Source organism: Saimiri boliviensis, chromosome 9 (assembly GCF_048565385.1).
Source record: "Saimiri boliviensis isolate mSaiBol1 chromosome 9, mSaiBol1.pri, whole genome shotgun sequence".
NCBI classification, from domain to species: domain Eukaryota; kingdom Metazoa; phylum Chordata; class Mammalia; order Primates; family Cebidae; genus Saimiri; species Saimiri boliviensis.
The window spans coordinates 65,233,027-65,259,554 of NC_133457.1; the positions used below are offsets into that span (position 1 = coordinate 65,233,027).

Consider the following 26,528-nt stretch of genomic DNA (forward strand, 5'->3'; position numbering starts at 1 on the left):
GGCTGGTGCCCTGATTCTGCTCTGAGACTTGAGCAAGCTGAGGCATTCTATTTTAAGTTCATTAAAATGCTTCAGAATGCTGTAGAGTTTTGGTATAAGCAGTGAATGGAGAACTCATGTGATAATGCACTTGAAGTCCTCCTAGGCTGTCTAGAACTTAGAACACGGTATTAGGACTCTTGGTTGCAAATAATAAAAACTCAACTCAAAAAGACTTGAAAAAAGCAAGAGAATCTGTTGGCTCATGTAATGGGAAGGTCCATTGATTGACTTCAGGCTTGAGTAGATACAGGTGTTCTAAGTATAACAACAGAATCCTGTCCCACCCCACTGTCAGATCTGCTTTTGCACCTCTAAGCTTTCATTCTGCCATGGAGCCAGCCCTGCAGAAAGGGAGCATCTATTACCAAGATCTCCAGTAGAAACTCCCAGTTCAAGCCCAAAGGTGGGCCTGAGTCATGAAACTACCGCCAGTAGTGCCAGGAGTAGTGCCCACCCTTCCAGAACTACATAGACTAGGTTGGAGAGGGAGGGAGGAGTGTCCCAAAAGGAAAAGAAATGTCCCTTTCTGAACAGTGAGGGAGACAGTAACAACTCTCTTCCACTGATACCATGTGGACCCTTGGAACTGCAGAGCTGAGCCTTTCTGGTGGCCAGTTGCTCAGAGAGCAGGGAAGTATGTGGAAGAGGGACCCTGGAGAGCATTTCTCTTCTGCAGTTGCATTTCTTTTGGGCTTTGAAAGATGTAAAATAAATCATAAGCCCAGAGGACATGATTTCCAGAAGCAAGGCTTTCTCTATTTCCTTTCTTTTCTGTTATATTATTCTAAATTCTGAAAATAGCTTTATCAGTGCTTTTTAGTAAAAATGACAGATGCTTCTTGTAATAAATTAAAATTCTATAAAAAAATAAATTGGAGAGAGAGCACGAGAGCGAGCCTCTGTTCATGCTGGGTGCCTGTGAATAGTACTTGCGCATGGTTGCAAGCTCCCAGTTTTTAATCCCTGCTCAAGTGGTTGCTCCTTTGAGCAAGGAACTCACTCTGATTCTGCATGTTGATTTATGCATCTATGAAAAGAGGATCATTTTAGAGCTATTAGAAGAAATTATCAAGCCCTTTTCTGATGCCAGGCACCTTACTGTTTATGTTATTTAATCTCCAAAACAGCCTGATAAAGTGGTTACTGTCATCATCCCTGTCTTATAATGAAGAAACCAAGGCTTAGAGGGATTAAGTAATGTGCTCAGGACCACACTTGTAGTAAAAGCCAGGGCCTGGGACACCACCGCCAGCACCGCACCCGTGTGCCTACCACTGCACTGTTCCCTGCGAAAATTAAATAGGATGATGCAAGGAAAACTTTTGGCACAGTGCCTCAGGCACAGCAAGCACTCAAAAAATTGTGTTTATTTTTTCTTAATAGTGATACTAACGATATAATGAAGTTTTATGTGAAAGAAATTATGGATTTACTATATTGTGTTCGATAGCTGCTTTTTCTCCCTCCGTAAGGAAGACAAACCTCTCAATTCCATTTTTTCTGTAGAACCAAAGGGGAGAAGATAATGCTTGCCTTCTGTCCTTTCATTCTCCTTCCTAAGCTACATTTGGGGACCAGAAGCGGGCTTTGCTGTGGACCAGTTGGCGACTCTTTCAGGGGTTTCTCTTTAATGTGAGGCCACCTTGAGAGGGACTTTAGAATCTCACACCATGGGTGGGAAGTGTACATTGGTGCAAGCTTCCTGAAAGAGTCACCTCTTTGAACCTGGCTGCTTTACTTCTAGGATCCACAATTGTGGATATGTGAAATCATTTGGCTGGCAGCATATGTGTCACAGAACCATTTTTAATGCAGAAGAAATGGGAAGGATTCAAGGTTCAAAGATTGGAGATCAGTTACGTAAAGCTTGCTGTATCTATACTATGGAGAACTCTGAGGTGGCTGAAGATGTCGTAAGAGAAGATTGTTCAACAACGTTGCAGTCATTCAGGAATACTAAGTGGAAAAAACAAGTTATAAAACAATGTCTATCCATCATGTGCTGTATTTTATTGAGTGTCTACTAGGTACACTTTAGTGGTCTAGGCACATCGGATACAGGAGTGGGGGAAAAAATTCTCTCTTCCTTGAGCTTATGTTCTACCTAAGAGGCTAAATAGATAACAAACAAATTAATAATTAACTGTTAATTAATATGTAGATATAGTGATTATTGTTATAATTACTTAATCATAGACAATTATATATCACTAAAGAGCAGGTACAAAGAAGTATTCTATAAAAATATGAGGAATAAAAATCAGAGTAAGAGGACAGACACGTTGGCATGATGGTGGTGTTTTAGCAAGTGTGATCAGGGAAGGCCTCCGAAGGGAAGTGATATTTGCACAGAGACCTGAATGAAGTGATGGGTTGAGCCTATCTGAGACTATCTATGGAGAATTGTGTTATAGGCAGAGGGAAGAGCAAGATCAAAGCCTGTTTGTTAAAAGATAGTGTGAACGCTGTGTGTACTGAAACACACATGTGCTCAGGAAAACCCATTTGTGGCCTTTTCTCTTCATTGAAGTCACTGTTTAAAAGGGGCACCTCCCCACTGCCACCATCACTGTTTCCTGGCCACTCCAGGTGGCTGCCCTGCTGCTGCCCCACAGCCCCTGTCTGCAAAACTTTGTGGGAAGAGGGAACACATCCTCCTTGTTGCAAAACTCAGTCTCTCAGAGCCACACTGGCCCTGGCGCCCCTTCAGCACCAACCAGCTTTAGACTGACTTCTTGGTCCCTGCCTTCTCGGTCCCTGCCTTCTCCCTGTGCCTGCATGAATGCACACACACAAATACACACACATATACACATGCATGCACACAAATACACATGAGCACATGCACATTTGCATACACACACACACACACACACTCCCATTGAGTTCCAGGACCCCTCCCAATCTTTATGTAAGCTGATTACAAACACTTTGCATGGAAGTCTGAAAGAACACTCATCTAATGCCAGGTTCCGGTAGTTTTCTAAATCTTTTTTTGCTTGTTTTTGTTTCAGTGTTTTACAGGAATACATGTACTTTGTTAAAAGAAATTCAGACAGTAAAAGATATTAAATTAAAAGGATTTTATGTCCCCAACTTTTTGCCAAGTCCCAGTCCCCCAAAGAATCACATTCAAACATTTCTGGGGGCTACCACTATACTCCTAAATAATATGTTTATCTTGCCATTTATTGATTAGTCTTCAGACTTTCATGAATAGTTTACTTTTTCCTATCTCCTTACCTTCCCCTTGAAGTTTTATTAAAATTTTAATTATATGCTGGTGAACTCTATGGCTTTAATAGCATATTAAAACCATTGTGTTTGATATATATACCTTACACAGTCTGTCTTGACTGCATTCTGTAAAATTTTGACTCCATTCTGCAAGATGGGAAAATTAGCATCTCTGAACTGCCCTCGTCATTCTCTTTCTCTCTACATCCAGGTTTCTATCAGGCTATCAATGATTTTTAATTTTTCTTTCAATAACATCCAAATATCTTGACAGTATGCTCCTTTTATGCTTTCTGTAAATAGGGTGAAAATTAAACAGTTTCTAAATTATACAAATATTATTTTCTAGAGACCAAAGTCATGACTTAAAATTCATAAAGAGAAAAAAAGCCTGTTATTCTTGGCTGTAACACTTGGGCTACTGGAAGAAAAATGGATCATCATCTTTCTTCTTCGACTCAATTAGTTTATAAAATCTTACAACTTTTAATTTGCTTCATAGAGCATATTTTCTTGAGCTGTTTTTGGTTTTGGTTTTGGTTTTCCCAAAGTTTCTAATGGCTTCTCTTTAATCTTGTTGGCAAAAGAAAGTTGTGGCTCCTTCTTCACCAATTCTCTTCATCCATGTAGATTCTTAATTATACACTTATTGAATAGCCCATTTGGGCCTACCTTCCAGATCTGCTGCACAATCCCAGGACTTCCCTTCACTGTACTCCTGGGAGTTTCCTTCTTTTTAGAGTCCCAAGATCCTCTTTCTTGGATGGCCTTTGGTTGTCCTGGAATATACCTTGAGAATTTTCTTTTCCGGAAAGCAATCTTACATATCTGAAAATATCTTCATTTTGCCCTCTTGGGATGATGGTTTACCTGAACATAGAAGTCTAAGTTCACATCATTTATTCTTAGAAAATCTATGCTATACTGCCTTCCAGCATTCATTGTTATTGATTAAAAATTTTAGCATCATTATTTTTGTCCATTTGCAAAATATTTTTTTCTGTCTGAAGCCTCTAAGTTCTCCTTATCTTTGAGGATCTGAATTTTCATGAAGATGTAGCAAGGTAGGTTTGTCTGCTTTATTTTATGTTTCATTTATTGTTTGAGCAAATTGGTAGGCCCTCTTAACCGAAAGACTTTTCCCTTTCTTAGCTTGGGGAAATTTTCTTCTATCTGTCTTCGATTTTTTTCCCTCTCTTTCCTTTTCTGTTTTCTCCCTTTTCAAAATTCTGTTAGATGCTGAATCTCCTGAGTTGATCCCCCATGTCTCTTTTCTTTCATATATTCCATGTTTTTTGCTTTCTTATTCTACATTCCAGAAAATTTATGTTTATTTTAACTTTTAGGTCTTCTATTAAATTTTTTATTGATCCTGTTTTCTATTTCCAATAAGTCGTTGCCTGTCTTCTACTTATATTTCACATCACCCTTGCCTGTTACATGGATGCCGTATCTTTTAAAATCATTATGGATAGTAATCAGAATTTAAGTTACTTTCAATACTCTGAGTTACCTTTCTTTGCCCTTTGTTAATTGTTGTTTATGTCAGCTCTTTCTTCTTATGCCATTTTATTGTTGCAAATGTCTGGTGATTTCTGGTCATCTATTCATATTTTTGAACAAAGGACTTAGTTGGTGAATAAAGGTAACCAACATGGGCCTCCTCTGCCATTGGACAGGTAAGTATTCCCAAAAGGGGTTTGGGACTGAAAGGTGAGGGTGCTTACTGAGAGCTCCAAATTTGTGAGTTAGGCAGTCAGTTGTCAGGCTTTGCTCTGTTGTACAGGGATGGCATCTGAGGGCAGGCATGTAGGGGTTTCCCCAGTGCTGAACAATACGGGCTTCTGTATTAGTCAATTTGTGTTGCTAGGAAGGAATACCTGAGTCAGGGCAATTGATAAAGAAAAGAGGTTTATTTGGCTCATGATTCCATAGGCAGTACAAGAAGGTGCCAGCGTCGGCTTCTGGTCAAAACCTCAGGAACCTTTTACTTACAGCAGAAGGCAAGGGGAGCCTGTGTGTCACATGGCAAGAGAGGGAGCAAGAGAGAGGGAGGGTTGTCACACTCTTTTCAACAACCAGCTCTTTAGTGAACTAATAGAGCGAGAACTCATTACCACAGGCAGGACGCCAAGCCATTCATGAGGGATAAGCCTCAAAAGCCCAAACACCTTCCACCAGGCCCAGCTTCATTCCTGGAGATCACATTTCAACATGAGATTTGCAACTGGGACAAATAGCCAAACTACATCAGCTTCACTGTATGGTGTTAATCTCCATACTGACGTCCTAAATCTAAAGTAGATTGTTCAGCTTCAGTAGAGAACCACTTTATCTTTTGGGCCTAAGACAAGTCATCCTTGAACCAACTGCCCATTTGTTTGGGAGTAGGTCTGTTTGGGACCAAGAGGCCTCACTATTATCTACACAACCATTAAATTACCTGAGTTCTGCCATAATCCAAACCTGCTCTCTGAATCAACCAACTCAAAATTTGGCCTTCCAGCTAGAGTCCAAGTTCTTTGATCTGTTCTGAAGGACACTGTTCTTTGTTATCTTTATGCTATCATTGTCAAAATCTCTGATTTTGCTCTCACCCCCATTCTTCCTTTGTATAGATTGTTTTTTACCTTTGGGTATCTTCTCATATTTCACTGGGGTCTGGAAAAGAAGAGCAACTAAATGTGGGCTTGTTCTTCCATCAAGCTAGAAGCTTTTATGTTCCTGCTGCTTTTCTGAATTTTCTAAAATAAGTGTGTATTATTATATTTGTAATAAGAAAAATGAGAAAAACAGCTGTTTTTTAAATGGAAAGGCTTTAGAGATTTGTTCTCAACTGGCATAAAAGAGAATAATCTTGCCTTTTTTTTTTTTTTTTTTTTTTTTTGAGATGCAGTCTCACTCTGTCTCCCAAGCTGGAGTACAGTGGTGCTGTCTTGGCTCACTGCAACTTCTGCCTACCAGGTTCATGCGATTCTCTACCTCAGCCTCCCAAGTAGCTGGGATCACAGGCGTGAGCCACCACACCTGGCTAGTTTTCATATTTTTAGTGGAGATGGGGTTTTGCCATGCTGGCCAGGCCGATCTTAAACTCCTGACCTCAAGTGGCCCACCTGCCTTGGCCTCCCAAAGTGCTGAGATTACAGATGTGAGCCACAGTGCCCAGCATGAACCTTACCAGTGTATCAACCATGATAGCATTAACCTGGAAACTATTTTTCCACAGTGCTTCAATCTGAATGAGAAAGAGGCTGGAGAATTTTGCTGTCTTCCTTGTGCTTTTTATTTTTCCAAACTGAATTAGAAATGTTGTTAATACAGTAAGAATATTAAATATAAAGTCTACTATTAAATGGCCAGAAACTTTGTGGTTTAAAATGGCAAGCATTTATTGGCTTGCTCTTTGGAGTTACTTGGTGGATGGTTCTGCTGGTCACACCTAAGGTCACTCATATGTCCCCAGTCAAACTCGTGGCCGATGGCTTCTTTCACCTGTCTGGTAGTTGGATAGCTATTGGCTGGGGCAAGAGGGATGATAGGGCCAAGTGTGTCTCATCACACAACAGGCTAGCTTGGGCTCACTCATGTGGTAAAGGTTGTGGGATTCCCAAGAGCTGCAACAGAGGAAACTGCAGGGCTCAGAATTCCACACACCACTTTCACTATTTTCCATGGTCAGAGAAAGTCACAGGACCAGCCCAGAATCAAGGGGTAGAGAAAGAAACTTCACATCTTGATGGATGGAGCTGTGAAGAATTGTAGCGGTTTTACAATTCACCATTTAATAATTCTAATTTTCTGTTGTCTATTTCTGTTTTCTTCAGGCTTCTGAGGGCCCAGTCTCTGGAATGGTTCTATAATAATGTGAAGAGCCGCTTCAAGCGCTTTGGCAGTGCCAAGGTTCTGAAGAACCTGTACAGGAAGCACCGGCTGGAGAGTGGTGTGTGCTTCGACATTCTAGGTACTCTCACTGCCTGCTGCTCTTGGAGTCTTTGGTGGGCTGGTGGGTGGAAGGCCTGGCTCAAAGGCCCTGAACACTGGAGCACACTAACCTGGAACAGAGAAATTTGCTTAAATATCTGGCACTACTGAGAAGCAGAAATAGAAGGATGGATGCCAGAGAGTCTGCTAAGTTTTGACTCTTTTGGTTCCTGCATCCCCACTGGGCTAGAGCTTACAAGTTAGAAGCTGCGAAGACCTAAGTACTTCTACATATTGTTACTATTTTAATCTCAGATCCAAAATTAGGTATTCCTGATCATCAGCCCTTAATGATTAAAACATTGTAAAGTTATTTGCCCTTGGCTACAGAGAGACTACCTCTATGCCTGGCAGGCATGCCCTCCACCTTCCTTTCTTCCTACTCCAAAATTCTGTTTGTATGGCCCAGAAGATGATGTAATGGGAGAGTTAGAAAAGTGTCAGCTTCCTCCCCAGAAACTTGGAGGATGAATTTTACCTATGCTGTTTTTATACAGTTAAGACAACCAAGTTAATTGGAATGAGAAATTATATTCTTTAGTCCTATTAGATCAGACAGTAGAAAAGAATGGTAGTCAGAATATGGACAACATGACTTCCAAAAAGGCTGTTACTTTCTATCTAGTGGCAGTTATTTTTTTTTCATCACTTGGCTAACACAGGTAAATGCTTTCTGTCCATGAGAAACAGGGAAGAAAAAAAACAACTCATCCATCTTATTGGGAGCCTTTTCACCATCATTATTTTACATTGTTGTTTTCTCAATAAAGTTTTCTTGTGCCTTATCTAAAAATATGCCAGCCACTTAGAAAATGGGGAAAATCGAATGGAAGCACTAAACATTAAACATGGAAAATCATTAGGGCATTCTGTTGTCATTAGAATCTCTGTCTTTCAGACTGCCCGGGAAAGCTATAGCTAAGAGAGCAGTGCTGGAGTTTTCTACATATTATGTTTATCACCATTTCACCAATTTTTCTAAAAACTCTTTCTGTAGAAATTGAGGCAAAAAAGAAATAAAGCTTAAAAATCATACTGTTAGCAGTTTTTCAACCCAGAAAGATATCTCAAGAAGGTTCATGAATAGAATCGGCTCACTCATTTGCATCCCATCCTCTTTTCCTCTCTTGTACATCCTCAGCTGTGCTGTATGTGCCCCTTTAAATATCACCAAATTCAGATCTTATAGGTGTTCTTTACTACTTAATGCACATTGGGGAATGAAGCAAACATGTGGAAAACCCTGTAGAATAGAGCAGAATTTTTATTTCTTTCCCTTTCTCTCTAAGTCTCCACAAGTAGAGAAAGCAGGCATGAATCCCAAGTGGGGTAGTGCAGGGCTTTGACATTTACAAGGATTGCTTTCAAAGGAGAATTCTTTGCTAAGAATAAATATCTTCCCTGATTGAAGCAGCTTTAGGTTCTAGGCCCTCTGTGATTCAGTGCTTCATTCATCTGAGCCTCAATCACAGCACTTATCACGTATCACATTGCATTCAGGATTACACAGCTGCCTCTCCTGCCAGCCCGTTATATGCAGGTGGTATCTTGTTTATCTGTGTTCTCAAAGTGTGGCTCAGGGCCTGGAATGTCTTATATCCCCATTATTGCACTAGTTCAATCTTAAAAGCATTTTATGGGGCCAGGCATGGTGGCTCACACATGTAATCCCAATACTTTGGGAGGCTGAGTCAGGAGGATCACTTGAGACCAGGAGTTCAAGACCAGCCTGGGCAGCATAGCACAATTTTGCCTCTAGGAAAAAAAAAAAAAATTAAATTAGCCATATGTGGTGACATGCACCTATCCTTTGAGCTACTTGGGAGACTGAGGTGGGAAGATCACTTGAGCCCAGGAGGTTGAGACTGCAGTGAGCCATGATTGTGCCATTGCACTGTAGCCTGGGTGACAGAGCAAGACCCTGTCCAAAAAAATTTTATGAATACCGAGACACTTCATAGAAATATGAGAATCTGTTGCTTTCATGTATTTGTGTATCCATTTAAGTCAAGATTTCCTTTGGAGAAACATGAAGACAAGCAGACAGGGAACAGTTGATGAGATGGTAGTCAAACATATAAAGCCATGGTCATAAAACCACGAGATCTATTCTACAAGCTACATAGGAAATTTAGTTACACTTAGAGTATGGAGAAATCATCCAGGGCCTCAGTGGCCTCCTGGCTGTGTGAGATGACTCAAGAGCCATTCATTAGCTTTTGCCTGTCACCCAATACCCTTTGTAGGTTTGTCATCTGCCATCCTCCATTCGTGACTACACATAAGAATTGCTGAGGCCATTTTGAAAAAAACCTCCGAATGCCCCAAATCATTGTCCACCACCCCCCCATTAATTACCACTGAGTCTCTCTGGAGGTGGGATCCAGTATATACATATATACATATATATATATATATATATATATATAATTTTAAAGCTGCCTGTATTATTCCAAGGTACTGCCAAGACTGAGAGCGAGAGCCTCAGCTAGAACTCAGAGTAATTAGTTCAGCAGTGTTCTTCCAACTCTATCTAACGGTACTTATTTTCAGATTTTTGACTGTCAGAACATGATATGCAAAATCTGCAGTGCACAACGCATGTGCTGTGTTCTAGGACTCTCAGTGTAAAACTCCTTTCACCTACAAAACATCTTCACTACGCGGACCTCTGTGGTTTACCATAAAAGCACTCAGTTCACAGAAGATTCCTTCAATCCAGAGTCTCACATTATCACCCATCACATATGCACCTTGTAGTGCCAGCAGTTGCTCAGCAGTGCTCCCTAGCTAACCTTACTCCTTCTCCTGCAGCTCACAGCGGGTGACCAGATTAGGCCTCAAAGAAGACCCATTAGTTTTATCAGATAAACCTAAGATGTATTGAACACCTACTTATGTGCCCATCTGGCTTGAGTTGTGGGGTGATGAAATGAGTAAGACCTTGCCATTTCTCAGAGCCAGAACTCTAGTGGAGAAAGTCATGCTCACATGGCTTCTCTGATAGACCCAGCATGACATTTTTTAAAATTTAAGTTCCAGGTTACATCTGCAGGATGTGCAGGTTTATCACATAAGTAAATGTGTGCCATGGTGGTTTCCTGTACCTATCAACCCATCACCTAGGTATTAAGCCCCACATGGATTAGCTGTTTATCTGATGCTCTCCCTCTCCCTGCACCCTTAACAGGCCCCAGTATGCATTCTTCCCACTGCTGTGTCCATGTGTTCTCATTCTTCCGCTCCTACTTATAAGTAAGAACACAGCATGACATTTTTTTTTTTTTTTGAGACGGAGTTTCGCTCTTGTTACCCAGGCTGGAGTGCAATGGCGCGATCTCGGCTCACTGCAACCTCCGCCTCCTGGGTTCAGGCAATTCTCCTGCCTCAGCCTCCTGAGTAGCTCGGATTACAGGCACGCGCCACCATGCCCAGCTAATTTTTTGTATTTTTAGTAGAGACGGGGTTTCACCATGTTGACCACGTTGGTCTCGATCTCTTGACCTCGTGATCCACCCGCCTCAGCCTCCCAAAGTGCTGGGATTACAGGCTTGAGCCACCGCGCCCGGCCAACAGCATGACATTTTTAACAGTTATCCTAAAAGAAGTACTACATAAAAAAGGTAAAAGTTGCCATTATTAATATATGTAGTCTTCAGACAATTGGATAAAGAATATATGCTTTTATTTAGTAGTGTTAGATAAATAAATGGGAAACATAAACCTTGCTTTTATTAATCTATATCTAATTTTGACATGATTCTTGAAAAGATCTATTACTTCATCTGTGATTTGATGGACAAATGTGGTCTTTTAAAAATGCTGAGCTATGTAAAATTAGAGTTTCCGCCAACTCATGAAAAATAGTGGTTTCATGTCATCTGGATGCTTAGCTCATGCTTTTCAGAACAATTCAGTCCCTTTCTGCTCTTGAAAAAAAATCACACCATCCTGAATGACACTGACGCTCCCACCTCCGAATTTAAAAGGGAAACAGAGAGGTGTTTTACTAGATTTAAAGTCATGCAAAACCAGGGCTTGTCCTCCGGTGAGGTCAGTCTCCCAAAGACCTTTTCATATCTCCCCTCTCCTCATTGTTTCTCACAACCCTCCCCATCCTTTCAGCAGGCACCCTCAAATCCTCCTTCCCATGACCAACGGGGCATGCCAGGCAGGGACATGCCCCTGTGTGCAGCTGCGGTGGGGGCACCATCTCCCTTCTCTGTTGCCTATCCCTCCTCCTGGTCTTGCATCTTATCCCTCTCACCTTTCAGGAAAGTCTCAAGATCACTTCTTGCTCATTCAATCTCTGTCTTTACTGAGATTTGTAAACACTCCTGTTTTCTAAAACCCTCCCTGACTGTCCTGCCATCTTCTTTTCCATCACAGGTAAACTTAAGAAAGTGAGCTGCATTCAGGGCTTCCATTGTCTGCCCTTCCTCACTACACACTCACCTTCTCCCCATTTCAAGCTGTTCTCTACCCAGCAGCCACAGTACACTTTTAGAGACATCAGTCTTACCAGGTCATCTCTGTGAAACTTCACGTGGCTTTGGGATGAAGATCTAAACACTGATGTGGCCACCATGACCTGCATGGCCTGTGTCCCCAAGTCACCTCACCAGAACTGCTTTTTGTGTCTGCAGCCCTGCCATGCTGCCTCTCATTTAGGCCTTCAGACACACCCTTTCTCCACGGACCAGTCTGCAAGGTGCTTGCTATACCCTTCATGTTCTCCCACTCCATACACCTGTTGGCTGATGCTTCACTGCCTCGGTCTGTCTTTTCTGATGAACAGTTTCACTGTGCTGTAGACCATCCCATCAAAGCACTTAACCTATCTCTAATTTTATATATATTTATACGAGTATTTGATTAATGAATTTCCCACATGGAACTCTATGCTTATCAGAGTGGGCTGGTGGCAGGTTTAGCTTTGCTCATCAGTGTACCCTTAATACCTGGGCTGAAGCCAGGTACCTACTGGTGCTCATGGACGATTTGCTGGATGAATGAATTAATTCTAGATGCAGCCATGCCAAGCCACACAACTAGTAATTTGCAGGTCCAGGAATAGACCTCACATCTCTCAGACTTTAGTCTATTGTTCTGCCGTTGACTCCATATTGCCTGCAAAGAAGGTATGAGAAGAAAGTTGGGGTTGGCAGTGATACTGCACCAGGAATCAGTATGAGAGGAAAAAAGCAATGGGTCAAAAATGTTAGCATTATTGTGGGACCTCATGAGCCCTAAACCTATTTTCAAGGTTAACAATTCAAGCGTGTAATAGTGGTCTGTCAGTTCAGTGGCAGAGTGCGTCAGTGTTCACTGAAGACCTTTGATAATCATATTTATTCTCTTCTCCCATCTCTACCCTGCCAGGAGGAAGCGTTTTTGAGTCAAACCTGGAGAATGAAGGAAGCATTTCTGGCAGTGATTCAGCATTTTATAGGCAGTCAGAAGGTAAAGTTGCTTAAAAGTTTACAGCTACTGGGAAGTTGGAGGAATAGAAACACCTACAGGTATAGGTACTGCCAGGGATCCCCAGCTACACTGTTACCCCAGATGCAACTATCTACTACTATGTGTGAGTCTTTCTAGGTCACTTATTACTGCCAGTGTATGAATCCATCATGAAAATAGGTGAGTATATCCAAAGTGTGGCCAAGAGAACAGCATTCATTACCCAACCATGGATACTTTACAGTCAACTAGTAAATATTCTTCTGGAGTTGGAACATATCAATCCACTCATGCATCTCATATTAAAATATTCCTGTAATGAATGTATCATTTACTGATTAACTTCTACTTTTTTATACCAATATAATCCTCTTAGAGCCGTGGTTAAAAGCAAAACAAACTTCTAATTTCAAATAAAACTTTATCCATCACTTCAGTTCTTTCTCTGAAGTACTGAACATTGATAATCAGTGCTCCCTGAATTGCCTTCCTTTTGCGACCACCACAGCTCATCTGCACCCTCTCCTTTCTCTTTGGGAGCTATGATAGTTAATTTTATGCATCAACTTAACTGGGCTAAGGGATGCCCAGATAGCTGATGCGCCTTTTTTCTGGGTGTGTCTGTGAAGATATTTCTGGAAGAAAATAGCATTTGAATCATAGACTGAGAAAAGAAGATCCACCCTCATCACTGTGAGCAGGTGTCATCCAATCCATCGAAAGCCCAGATAGAACAAACAGGTAGAGGAGGGGTGAATTTACTCTCCCTCTTCTGGAGCTGGGACATCCATCTTCATTTGTCCTCACACATCAGATCTTCTGATTCTTGGGTCTTCGGACTCAGGACTTAAACCAGCAGATCCCCCATTCCTCAGGCCTTCACACTTGGTCTGAATTATACCACTGCTCTTACGGATCTCCAGCTTGCACACAGCATATTATGGAACTTCTCGGCCTCCTTCATCACAAGAGCCGATTCCCATAATAGATCTCCTATTTTATATCTATGTATATCCTATTGGTTCTGTTTCTCTGAAGAATCCTAATACAGGTGCCTTCTTATGAAAAGTGTGTCCTCTGTTATTTTTACTACCTGCAGCTTTTCCATAGGTTACCACACACCATTGTATGACTTCAACTGCACTTCCATTTGCTGCTGAGCCAGAAATGCCCAGCCTTGATTTCATTCCAGAGTTCTAGACTCAGATTTCTAACACTTGGCCATTAGCGCCTGAAGATTCCATAGGATTCTTAACCCCAGCTTGTCCTAGTCAAGCTCTTTAGGCACTTAGGTCCACCAGCAACAGATATGTTTCCTTTAGCCTCTCTCCATTTCCTCCCAGCTACCTAAGTACCTGTCAGTCTGTTTTCAATCTTACGCTTTTCTTTCCATTCTGCAGCCCATATCCTGTATACCTCTCTGCTTGAAACTCTCCCGTATTAGTGTTAATTTTAGTGACCATCTATATCAGAAAGGTTCTGCAATACACTGAATATATGTATGTACATGCACACACACACAGATTCCTTTTAAGGAATTGGCTCATGCAGTTGCAGGGCACAGGATTGCAGGGGACTGGCCAGCCCAATACATACAGGGTAGGCCAGCAGGTTGAAAACTCAGGCAAGAGTTGATGCTGAATTTCTCCTCTAGGAAACTTCAGTTTTTGCTCTTAAGGGCTTTCAATGGATTGAATGAGATATACCCACATTGTGGGGCAACCCTTACATGAAGTCAACTGATTGTAGATGTTAACCACATCTAAAGAATACCTTCACGGTAATACCTGGACTAGAGTTTGATTAAATAACTGGGTAATATAGCCTAGTCATGTTGACACATTGACCATCCTACCATCTTGCTGGTCTTCTGAACCTTGGCCACCTTGCCTTCTTAATCTTCTCCACACCCTTGTCAGCCTTTCTGTCCAAAACACTGACCTGAGACTTCACTTTTTACCCAGTGTACCACATCACTTTCATCCGAGAATTATAATCACGGCATCCAAAGCCTTTCTAGTTACAGCTCCAGGTGCCTGCCTCCCAGGGGTCCATGGAACTTGGTGACTGTCTCTATCACGTGGATAGTTGCGCATGCCTCGTAGTGGTTACTTTTGTGTCTAGTCTTCCAATAGCTCGAAAGGCACATGAGAGCATGGACTCAGCTTGTCCACCAGGTTATCACTGGGGCCATCACAGAGCCTAGCACACAAAAGGCACTCAGTAAACATTTGTTTGAGTCAATGAAAATTTGTAGACCTGTTCTTTGAAAAATACATTGGTGGCTGTCTTGAAGAAGAGAGAAGGGAGATACAGTGTCTGCTACCAGGGAGCTCTTAGTGTGATGACAGCTTAGATCAGTCATCCCCAAACTACAGCCCGTGGGCCGCATGCGGCCCCCTGAGGCCATTTATCTGACCCCCCCGCCGCACTTCAGGAAGGGGCACCTCTTTCATTGGTGGTCAGTGAGAGGAGCACAGTATGTGGCGGCCCTCCAATGGTCTGAGGGACAGTGTACTGGCCCCCTGTGTAAAAAGTTTGGGGATGCCTGGCTTAGATCGTGTAGGCTCTGTTATCAAAACATTGGAAAGACTGTGTGTTCAGCCAGCCACCTGGTGGTGTGCAGAGCCTGGGCTGGGCTGCCCTATGTGGCTCTATCATGACTGTCATAGCTGACTTGTGACATACTCATCAGCCAGCTAGATCACTTTGATGCTAAGTGGGTTGTTTAGAGACTTTATTATGTTTGCAAGTGATATTTTCTGTCTATATTTGTGTCCTTAAGGGTCTAAGAAGCTTGAATTATTTTAATTGAGTGAGTAATTAAAGAATTGATGTATTCACACCCTGTCTCATTCCACAGAGCATTTTCAGCAGCTTACAAGAGATTTACATGTGTTAAATAATATGAGTAGGAGATTATAAATGGAAACAAGAGGTTGAAATTGGGGAAAAGGAGACCCAGGCACCCAACCTTTGCTGACCTACATTCTTGCACATGATGTGACTTGGACTTCGGAGGCAAACTAAGAGTAGGATGATAGAAATTCTCATAAGTAAGAAGCTAAAATCTAGGATCTCAAGGGAAACAGAACTTTTCCCAGCAATTAGCTCCAAAAAGAACTTTGTCACCTGGGAAGTCCTTTACTTTCTCCCATTTGTTGCCATGTCTTAAAAAAAAATAATGTTCACTAAAAATATGATAATACTATATTTTTAAATCATGTTAGCTTGTATTCATCTCAATTTTGTGGTTAAAATGAGGGCTTTGGATTCAAAGGAATGGAATCCAAATTCAAAAATCAAATTTGGAATCACACTGGATTCAAATCTTAGCCTTCTTACTATCTTGCTGTGTAACCTTGGGTGAGTTATTTAACCACTCTGTGCTTCAAATTTACCAACTGCAAAACAGTACCTGTATGGCACCTACTTACCACTGGATTTTTGTCAGAATTAACTGTGATCATGTATGTGAAACTCTTGCCCAGGGCCTGCCATGTGGCTGAGTTCTGGGAGGTTGGCCAGTGTTGTTAGTATTGGTTGATAGTCTAAAAAAATTATACATAGAGTATATATTTGCTTTAAGTCATATGCACAGCCCAATTAGTATATTTAATGACATTTTCCCCATAATCACAATAATATATGTGCAAAATAAAGCATAATCTTTATCTGAGAAAGTAGATGAAGAACCATTATTTCTTTTGTTCAGTCATCTTTAAGCCATTCTGTGTGCTTAGACCAGTGCTTCATGTCAGGATACAACAATGAAGATGATCAATTCTTGCTCTCTGAAAATGACCTGTGGGAAAGGACAGGGGCACTTAGCCTTTTTAGCTGATTAAAGCAAGCCCAGAACCTGAGACAGACCTCCAGCAAAGGGCAGGGCTGAAGGAATCTGAGAAGATTTGTTAGAGGAGTAATTTTGGGCCAAGCCTTGGGGTCCGTGGGAACCAGCCCAGTTAAGGAGCAGGAGACTAAGAGGGAGGGGGAATGAGATGACAGGTCTGAAAGAATCAAATCATTTGTTGCATCTGAGGCACAGGATGTGAATGGTGTGTGGAAGGCAGTAGTGATGCAGGTGGGAAAGGTCAGGGCTTTGTGTGCGACAGTAAGCAGCTTAGAACTTATCCCAGAGCCCCTGAAAAGTTTAAGCAGAAGAGCTTGACCCATCCTTTGACTCATCATTCTCTTTTAGAAATGCTCTTTGTTCTATTTCCTCTCTAGGACATAGTGTGATGGACACCTTGGCTGTGGCCCTCCGGGTGGCTGAAGAGGCCATTGAGGAAGCGATTTCCAAAGCAGAAGCGTATGGGGACAGCCTGGTAGGGCCCCTCCTGCTCCTCTCTGCCTGGGGAGGTGTGGGTCGGGGTCCTGGCTGCCAGGAGAAAGTGCAGGTGTCAGGAAAGCAATGTCCCAGCAGCCCTGACTAGAGCAGGGCCCAACTTCCCTCTGCTTTTGTGGTCGAGACTCTCCTGGGAAAGTAACTGATCGCCAAGTCACCCCTAACCCACCCACAACACACAGCCTTTCTCTTCCCTCCGCAGGACAAGCAGAATGAGGCCAGTTACCTGCGGGACCACAAGGAGGAGCTAACTGAGGAGCTGGCCACGACAATCCTGCAGAAGGTGGGTGGCCCCAGCAGCGGGAAGGCTGTAGTTTCCTGGCTGGGCCGGGAGCAGGGACTCTGGCAAGTAGCAGGTGAAACACGCGGAGTGTGTCTGGCACTGCACCTTCTGTGCCTTCTCACTTTAGCCTTTTGTGCCTTGGGGACCCACACAGAGGGAATGCATCACACTACTCTGCAGTCTCTCCTGCTAGCTCCATGTCCTACACTGTTCCTTGCAAACCAACAACCCCAAAATTCTGGCTTTTGAAAAGGACCTTTCTGTCTTCCACAGCCAATTCTCCAACACCAACTGAGAAGTGAAATTCCATTCTGATACTAACTTCTTCCTGGATTTAGTGCAGACCCCGCAAGTTAAGGGCTTAGTCCCACAAGACTGCCCCCACTTCAGACACTAGCCACAAGTTTCACATATCCCCAAGTCAACACACTTTTCCCTAGCCTGCTACAATTTCAGGAGTTTCCATGACCCTGGACCCTCAATTCAGTGATTTGCTAGAACTCACAGAACTCAGGAAAGTGCTTTACTTACCATTACCAGTTTAATATAAAGGGTACAGGTGCATAGCCACATGAAGAGACACTTAGGGCAGTAGGGTCTGGGGCCTGGGTGTACAGAGCTCCCACGCCTTCTCTGTGAATGCCACTCCCCCAACACATCTATGTATGCACCAACCAGGAAGCTTTCTGTGCCTTGTTGCTTCTGAGATTTTCGCCAGGTTTCACTATCTAGGCATGACTGATGAAATGAGTGATTACCTGACTGAACACACTCTCTAGTCTTTCTGCTCCCAGCCCTCTAATCATGTACTGTAGTTGGTTTTTCTGGCAACCAGCCCCTATCCTAAAGTTACCTAAGGGCCTCCCCTTGAATCACCTTGTTAGTGTAGCAAAGATACTCCTATCACTCAAATAATTCCAAGGGTTTTTGAAACTCTGCCAGAAACTGGGGGACAAAAACCAAATACAGATGCTCCTGAACTTACAGTGGATGGGATTAAGTCCAGATAGTAACCCCATCCTAAGTTGAAAGTATCATAAGTCAAAATGCATTTAATACACCTAAACTACTCTTAATATATCATAGCTTAGCCTAGCCTATCGTAAACGTACTCAGAACTTGCATTAGCCTATACCTGGGCAGAATCATCAAACCCAAAGCATGTTTTATAATGCTGTTTAACAGCTAATATAATTTGTGGAATGCTGTACTGTAGACACACCGCTCTCCCACCCCTTAAGTCAAGGACTATCTGAATATATGTTTTGTTGCACCGCAATTTCTTTCTTGCTCATACGTCTGTAGTGGCTGCGTCTGTAGTGGCTGCATTTCTGGCTGTGGGTTGGGACAAAGTCAGCTGCAGCATGTTCATTCTGGGACCCAACTGAAGGCACATCAGCTGCAGGTGGCCATGACAGGAGCACAAGCCAGCAAGAGGAAGTACACACTGCCTATTAAGGCTGAAGCTTAGCCCTGGCATGTGGCCACTGACTCCCTCTTCACATGTCATTGACCAGTGCAAGTCACACATCAAGCCCAAAGCAGATTCTCTCTCTACTGGGAGGGTCTACAGAGTCACTCAACAAAGTGCCGTATGCAGGAAGTGTTGAAAAACTTCAGTCTTCCCTTTTGGTCACAATAACTCACATCCCTTGCATATGTCAAGTAGACTCACCACACCCAAAGACCCTCATGTCTCATCCAATCATGGTTCAAAGTACATTTGATGCAGTTTCAGCTCCTTTTTTGCTGGAGATCTGTAAACAAAGAAAACAAATGATCTCCCCCCATATACTCCCATACAATGTTGAAAGAGAGACAGGGAGACAGCACTGGCCCCATCCACCTGCAGAGGAAAGACTGGGAGAGACGGGGGTGGGTGTCACTGGTCCTCAGCAATTCTGAAATCCTGCTGGGCAAAGTGGCTGGGTCCCCACCCTGCCATGGGAGATGGCACCTCAGTTCATTGTTCTCTGGGCTCTAAGCCTTCTTTTTATCTGCCTGTCTGGCCTAAAGGAACACTGAAGAACATGCCCATCTTGGTGGCTCAGCACAGTTCTTGGCTGCTTCCTAGGAGCTGAATGGGAACCTGAGAGCCCAGAGGCCCTAGTACAGATGGACTCACTAGATCCAAATGGTTGTGCAGATGAGCTGGATCTGGAGCCATTCCTGATGACTCTTGCTGTCTACCCCCCTGATAGGGCTTCCTTCCAGACGCCTCCTAAAGTCGGGACTTACAGCCAGAGGCTCTGGGTTTGAGATTCAGTGCCATGATTTATGAGCTGTGTGGCCGTAACTAATAACTTAGTCTCTCTGAGCCTGTTTCCTCATCTATAAAATGGTAAGAATTATAGTATGTACCCTCTAGAATTAAGTGAGGTGAAGCCTACGCAATACCTAATGAGGTCTGACACATGCTAGGCACTCAATAAATAGAAGAAACTGTTAACATCATGAAAGGATTGTTTGTAAACTGTGAAATGCTTAGAATGCTCAAGGCTATCGTTGTGCTTGTTTCTCATAAAGCAGGTCTGAAACAGCCTGGTGTTCTGTTGAAATTAATCTTGTAAGTGGCTGAAAAAATTCCAAAGATGGTCCCAGTTACTCCACGTAGCATCAGGAGGGCTTTCCAATAACTTGCCCCTTTTTCGTCCTCTGCTCCCCAGATTATACGAAAACAGAAGAGCAAAAGTGAGCAGCAAGTGGAAGAGGAGCCAAGATGGCCACATCCGCAGAGTTGCAGCACAAAGGTGGCAGATGAGGGGACCTCGGCATCTGCTGGAGGCCACCATGCTCCCACTGCCGTCTGGGTGAGTCCCCAAGAAGTACTGGCCTACCCTCCACATGTACAGGTTTGGAGCACACATTCAACCCTCTGTCATTGAGTCAGGTAGCCACTGGCCTGGGTAAAAATTTCAAAAGGATGGGGAGAGAAATTGAGAGAGAAAGTGAGTGTCAGTGGGGGGCCAGGAGGGGTAAGAGAGGAGAGAAAAACACAGTCTATTGATGATTACAGAGGTAAGTTTTACACAGACCAATTTAGGAAAAACACAAACGCTGATAGGCTTCATTTTTTTATTCACTCTGAAAAAGAATTGTACTAAGTCCAGTGGGGAAATAGCTTTGTGAGGATCAGGTGTATTCTTAGCACCTAGATCGCTTGCTTTACTGAAACTGAAAAGCGGCAGTGAGAAAATTGCCACTGCTGTTTGAACCACCAAAATGGTCACATCTGGACACAGTCAGGAAGTCACAGTGTGGAGCCAACCTTTCTGTCTGTCACCTTGAGTCGGAGCTCAGTGGTCTTCCCACGGCCCAAGGGTTTGGTGCTGTTCCTGTCTGCAGTAAAGTTCACTGAGCCTGTAACATTCTTTGTTATTTGTTTGATTAAACCCAGTTGAGGATATGCAAAGTGCTGGGGAAGGAGCTGAGTGGGGCAGGTTCCACAAGAAACCGAGGGACTGGCAGTAGGGCTCTAGTTCTGCTTGATATTGGTGCCCACAGTCTGAGACAGGGCAGCACACAGATGCAGTTCAAAACTAGAAAGTCAGCCACGGGAAAGGCAAGACCAGGGGCTTACTGCATCCCCACTAGGGGTCTAGTGGCATTCATCCCTGCATGAGCGGATTAAAATGAGGGTGTGCAAACCAGCACATAGTAGTCTTGCAGTCCACAAGGAATAAGCATAGGTCACCTACAGAAACTCCCTCCTCCTCACCAACCGCCAGATGCACAGGGTTACAAAGAGTATCTTTATGGCTTCATCAGAGGTTAAATTTCATTGATTTATCGGCAGAAGCTTTCCTTGTCAACATACTGTCAGCTTGTTTTACTGCTGCTGTCATGCATGCACTCAGCACCAAGGAGAACAAAACAAGTAGAAGACTCCATGCCCACCCTCCAGAGCTTTATAATCTGGTTAGCAAGGCAGGAGGGGACACGGGTAAGGCTGGTAAAAAAAGAGGTAATGGGAGACAGTTCATAACTGGGTGCTGAGTTGAAAGATTGAGAATGAAAATGGATTTGGAATTCAGACAAGGGAGGAGCCTTTCCAGCAGGGAGTGGAAAAGGATCCTACAGGATGGAGCAGGGCAGCAGAAGTCCAAAGAGCCTGTCACTCAGACCGGTCACAAAATCAGAGCTGCAGTTCCTGGGCTCACGCTGCAGGCATGACATCACCTTGCATTTTGGGTGTTTCTGAAGTATCTTCTTCAAACTCAAAGTGTCAAGTCTTGGGGACCTCCAGAAAATAGAAATCCCTACAGCATCCAGACTCAACCATGAGTCAATGAGTCAGAGGCAAGAACAGAGAGCTTGGGCTCTGTCTCTGCCACACCTGGGATAGGATTCTGGACTTGCCCTTGACTACTATGTATGTAACCTTGAACAACAGTTTAGTTTCCTGTCCATAACATGGAGATCATAAGGCCTTCCCTAAAGTATGGCTCTGAAGATTCCTTGTGTGGCCAATACAGTCTTTATTGAGCTTCCCCTATGTGCAAGGGACTGTGCTAGGTGCTTGTATCAGTTTGTTCTCACACTGCTAATTAAGACAAACCAAAGACTGGGTAATTTATAAAGGAAAGAGGTTTGACTTACAGTTTCACATGGCTGGGGAGGCCACACAGTCATGGTGGAAAGTGAAGGAGGAGCAAAGTCATATCTTACATGGTGGCAGGCAAGAGAGCGTGTGCAGGGGAACTCCCCTTTATAGAACCATCAGATCTCATGAGATTTATTCACTACCAGGAGAACAGCATGGGAAAGATCCGCCCCCATGAATCAGTTATGTTCCAGCAGGCCCCTCCTACAATATGAGGGAATTATGGGAGCCACAATTCAAGATGAGATTTGGGTGGGGACACAGCCAGACCATGTCAGTGCTACAGAGACAGTGGTCTCTGCAGATACAGCAGACTCCACCATCTGATGGTGAAACATGCCATAAACAAGTAAATAACAACAACAAACGCAGGGGTACACATTTCAGTAATTGTCACCAAGAGGATGGAGAGGAGGGAGTGCTGGGGACAGGTAGATGTTTGGTTATGGAGGTGTCAGGGAAAACCATTTTTAGGAGATGACGTGAAACCAAGACTTGAAAGATGAGAGATCTGGAGCAGTAAGAGGAAGAGCACTCCTACAGGGGGAACGGAGGCCTGGAGGCTTCAAGCAGGAAGGAACTTGGCATGTTCAAGAAATAGAATAGTGGTTATGTGGCTAGAAAATCAGATAAGGGGCACAGTGGCAACAGTGGCAGGTGACTGAGATGCAGACATAGTTATTGCTCTATTATTACCGTATTTCTACGTTTTGAAATAAGGGTCACTGTATCCTCAAGGATAGAGTGAGTTATGAGTTATGAGCTGTACTTCACTGTGTTTTGGTCAGCTAGGCTCCAGGCCCAGAGAGCAGAGCTGTTGGCATGTCACATACCCACCTGCTCCAGTTCCCTGGCCACCTGCTGCCACCAGCCCAACCCCACTATGGGTCCTCACTAGTGCCCTCTCCCCTTCCTTCCCACACACAGCCAGATGGCATCAGCTTGCTTCTCTTCAAAGACCTCAGCTCACCCACTAGAATATTTCTGTCTACTCACTGCATCTGGGGGCTGTCTCATTCTTCCTTTATCAGAAGTTTAAAACTCTTTCTCTGCCCCTGTCTCATTTCCCATTGCACTAAAGAGACCTCACTTTCCAGAAACAGACCTTTCCTGATTTTTCCTATACGCATCAGCTGACTGCAGCTCTGCACAGTAACTAAAATTCTAATGTAAATCCCGTGAACAGAGAGGCCTGGGGGTTGGGGGTGGGTCATCATAGAAAGCTTGAGTAGTCATGTTAATAATGGAGTGATGGTCAGACATGTATAGTAATAACACAGGACCAATACCTCTTCTTTACATAAATTTTATATGCAAAGGGCTTTCATGCATTGTTTCCTTAGCCCCACATGAGAGCACCCTGCATTATCCCCATTTTACAAAGGAGTATACTGAGTCCAAGCTACTCCAAGCCACTGGAACTAAGTGGATGCTGGACTGAAATGAAGGTCTCCTGGTTCTGAGCATTTCCTGCACTCTGTTGTCTCCTGTGCCCGTGGCAATCTTTGCCGATGGAATGCCTGCTTCCCCACCAGAGGGCCGCTGGATCTCCTTGTTGTGCATATGGTTAAAGCTGGAGATAGTGTCCCTCCCACCTCCTAGAGACCAGAGACGCTCTGTGTGTCATTAGAGATGTGGGAGGGGGGTCTGGTACCATAAGCCAAAACGGTGGGCACAACAGTGATGACAGCCAATAGTGTTCCCGTCCCAGCAGCAGGACGGCACTGGCTGAAAGCAGCTGCATGTAGACAACACGATGCCCTTCCCAAGGGGCATCTCCCGCTTACCACATCATCTCACTAGAACGAATTCAGTCCACCCAGGACACAGGCGTGGCCCCAGGCTGTTTTCACTGAGGAAGACAGAGGCACAAGCCAGAGTCTCATGGGATTTCCCTTTGGTTTACTAAAACAAATACCTCCCAGGATTTTATTTGTTTCGTCAGGAAAAAATCTGCCTTGCCAAACACCTGCCTCCTGCACAGCGTAACTCATGGCTATACTTTGACATCAATGTAAAGAGAACTTAAGCATTTCTTACTTTTTTTGAAGCAAATAGTAGAATATGATTTATTTCTAGATTATTATATAAAAATAGGGCTTAATGGAAGCCCTTCCCTGAATGTAACATATATTTTGAATTTTCGAAAAGCAACACTTCACAAGATACATCCACCTTCCCACAGCTTGAATCCACCTTTGTGGGAATGAGTTGGGAGAGAACCATGCAGCTGTAGTTTGGGAAAGCCGCATCAAGGATGCTGACACATACCCTTGGGGGAGCACCTCTCCCTCTCCTGGCATATAAGTGTAACCACCCAGATCATATGCCTGGCAGGGGTGCAGGCACCTTACAAGAGGAACAAGGTCATCAGCTGGCTCTTTGTTACTGCAGCCTTCACCTTTATCTTAGACATTTGATCAAGAAGGTCCCCTCCTGCCCTCTCCCTGTGAGTTCACACCATCCCAGGATTTTCAATACGTAAACAAAATACTTTTGTCAGGAATATTAGGAAGGAAGAAGCATATGTTCTGTCTTCCCCCAATTTATACTTACACTCTTTGCTTGGGGGAGCTGCCCCAAGCAGAGAAGCCTGAATCTGAGAATAAAGAAAAATCTGTTATGCATCCAGCTAGGTCCCTGACACAACTTGTCCCTTTGAGAAGCCACTATTTATGATTGTCAGTGGTCACGTGTGTTCTGGATTTTCCACAGCTCAGCACTGGGTGTGTAATAGGCATCCTGCAGTACAGGTCCATGGCCAATTGGTGGCAGAACAAGTCAATTAGTGGGGCTTTAATTGAGACTAGACTTGAAACTTTCCCTTCAAGCTTCCAGGATACCTGTGAAGGAGGAAAAGTGTACTGATTAAGGTCCCAGCAAAAACACTGGGATCCATACACTCATAAATGACCATTTTTAGCTCCTGACATGGTTTAAAGACAAGCCCTGTGATTAGAGCTTTTTAAAAATGTTATCAAGACGGAGAACTTGCACCATCCCAGCTGTGGTAGTAAGAATGCGTTGAGTCTTGATTAGTTGGCTCGTTTAGAGAGGCCTATACAAAGTCCTAGCCTGAACACCACCAATGCTTGAAATGGTGAAATAGTTACTCATCTGTCCCCATTGGGCTTCAGCCATCTACATTTAACAGGGCAAGCTAAGGTCAACTACAGAGCCCACACCAGCCAGCCCAGGAAGATGAGCAATAGATACCCCAACAGCAATGACAGGAAATGACCTTCTCTTCATCCCTTCCTCCATTTATCCTTGTCTCTGTCCTGCTACCCTCCTTTCCCACCCTCAGACTCCCATTAGGTGTGGTTCCCGAGGTCTTGCCCCCCAATGGCACTGGCCTGACTTCCTTTGGGCAGGAAGCCTCTCACCAGCACCATAGAAGGGCCCACCTGGTGCCCCCCAGGCATGACACATATGGTAGACAGGGTCAGCTTTCTCAAATGCTGCATAAGTGTGGCTGGGCACACTCATGTAGGCAAAGCCATGGCTTCACCTGGCCCAAATGCCCTGTGATGAAGAAGCCTAGGCCAGGACAGTGAACCCAAATTTCAGACCACTGGTCTAGGGTTTAAGTCCAAGAGTTAATTTCAGGTACAAGAGTTAGGACCCAAAAGGGATTGACCCTGGCCAAAGCCACGATGTGGCACACCTCTGGGACCCCCCGTTCATATGGAATACAATGCTGGGAGTGCCCCTGGAGATGTGCAGCTACTGCTGAGGTGAGGACTGTGGGGACAACCATTGGTTGAGGACCACGCACTGTGTTTGCAAATCACCTGTGACTTCTTTTACTCCTGACCACAACATAAGGACATATATTATTACCCCAATTTTATAGGGGTGGGAACCGAGGCTAAAGCATTAACATAACTTGCCAAAAGTCATACAGGTAGTGATCAGTGGGGTTAGAATTTGAATATCTCGTTCCTGCTCCAAAACTGTTGATCAAGCTTCTTCCTCTGTAAAATGAGATCAGTGGCTCAGTGATCGCCAAGGTCCCTTTCAGCTGAGAGGTTCTGAGGCTGCACCGTTCAGTGTGGCAGCCATAGGTCACAAGTGACTATTTTAATTTACATTAAATGAAACTAAAACTCTAGTTCTTTGGTCACACTGGCCGCATTTCAGGTGCTCAGTAGCACCAGTGCCTGGTGGGGACTATGTTGGACAGTGCAGAACATTCCATCATCCATCAAGTTGTATTTGCACAGCACTGGTCTAGGGATTTAGATAAAAAAGAGATGAAGAAATGGCATAAAAGCAGAAATACAAGGCCAGGTATGGTGGCTCATGCCTGTAATCCTAGCACTTTTGGAGGCCAAGGTGGGAGGATCATTTGAGGCCAGGAGTTTGAACCAGCCTGGGCAATACAATGAGATCCCATCTCTATAAAAAAAAAAAAAAGAATTAAAAAGTAGCTGGACATGGTAGCACATGCCTGAGGAGAATGAGGTGAGAGGATCCCTTGAGCCCAGGAAGTCTAGGCTGCAGTGAACTATGATTGTGCCACTGTACTCCGGCCTGGGCTAACAGAGCAAGACCCTGTCTTAAAAAAA

At 43.8% G+C, this 26,528-nt stretch overlaps 1 protein-coding gene across 4 annotated transcripts in view; it reads left to right on the plus strand.

The window, feature by feature from the left end:
- MYRIP (myosin VIIA and Rab interacting protein) overlaps window positions 1–26,528 on the plus strand; it is a 405,770-nt gene that overhangs the window by 288,288 nt on the left and 90,954 nt on the right. For all 4 annotated transcript variants that reach the window (XM_003930880.3, XM_010341474.2, XM_074406064.1 and 1 more), the window contains 5 exons: window positions 7,104–7,240; window positions 12,643–12,723; window positions 16,954–17,051; window positions 17,274–17,354; window positions 20,021–20,164. In XM_003930880.3, the coding sequence (XP_003930929.1) occupies window positions 7,104–7,240; window positions 12,643–12,723; window positions 16,954–17,051; window positions 17,274–17,354; window positions 20,021–20,164 (541 nt within the window). The remainder of the gene's footprint in view (window positions 1–7,103; window positions 7,241–12,642; window positions 12,724–16,953; window positions 17,052–17,273; window positions 17,355–20,020; window positions 20,165–26,528) is intronic.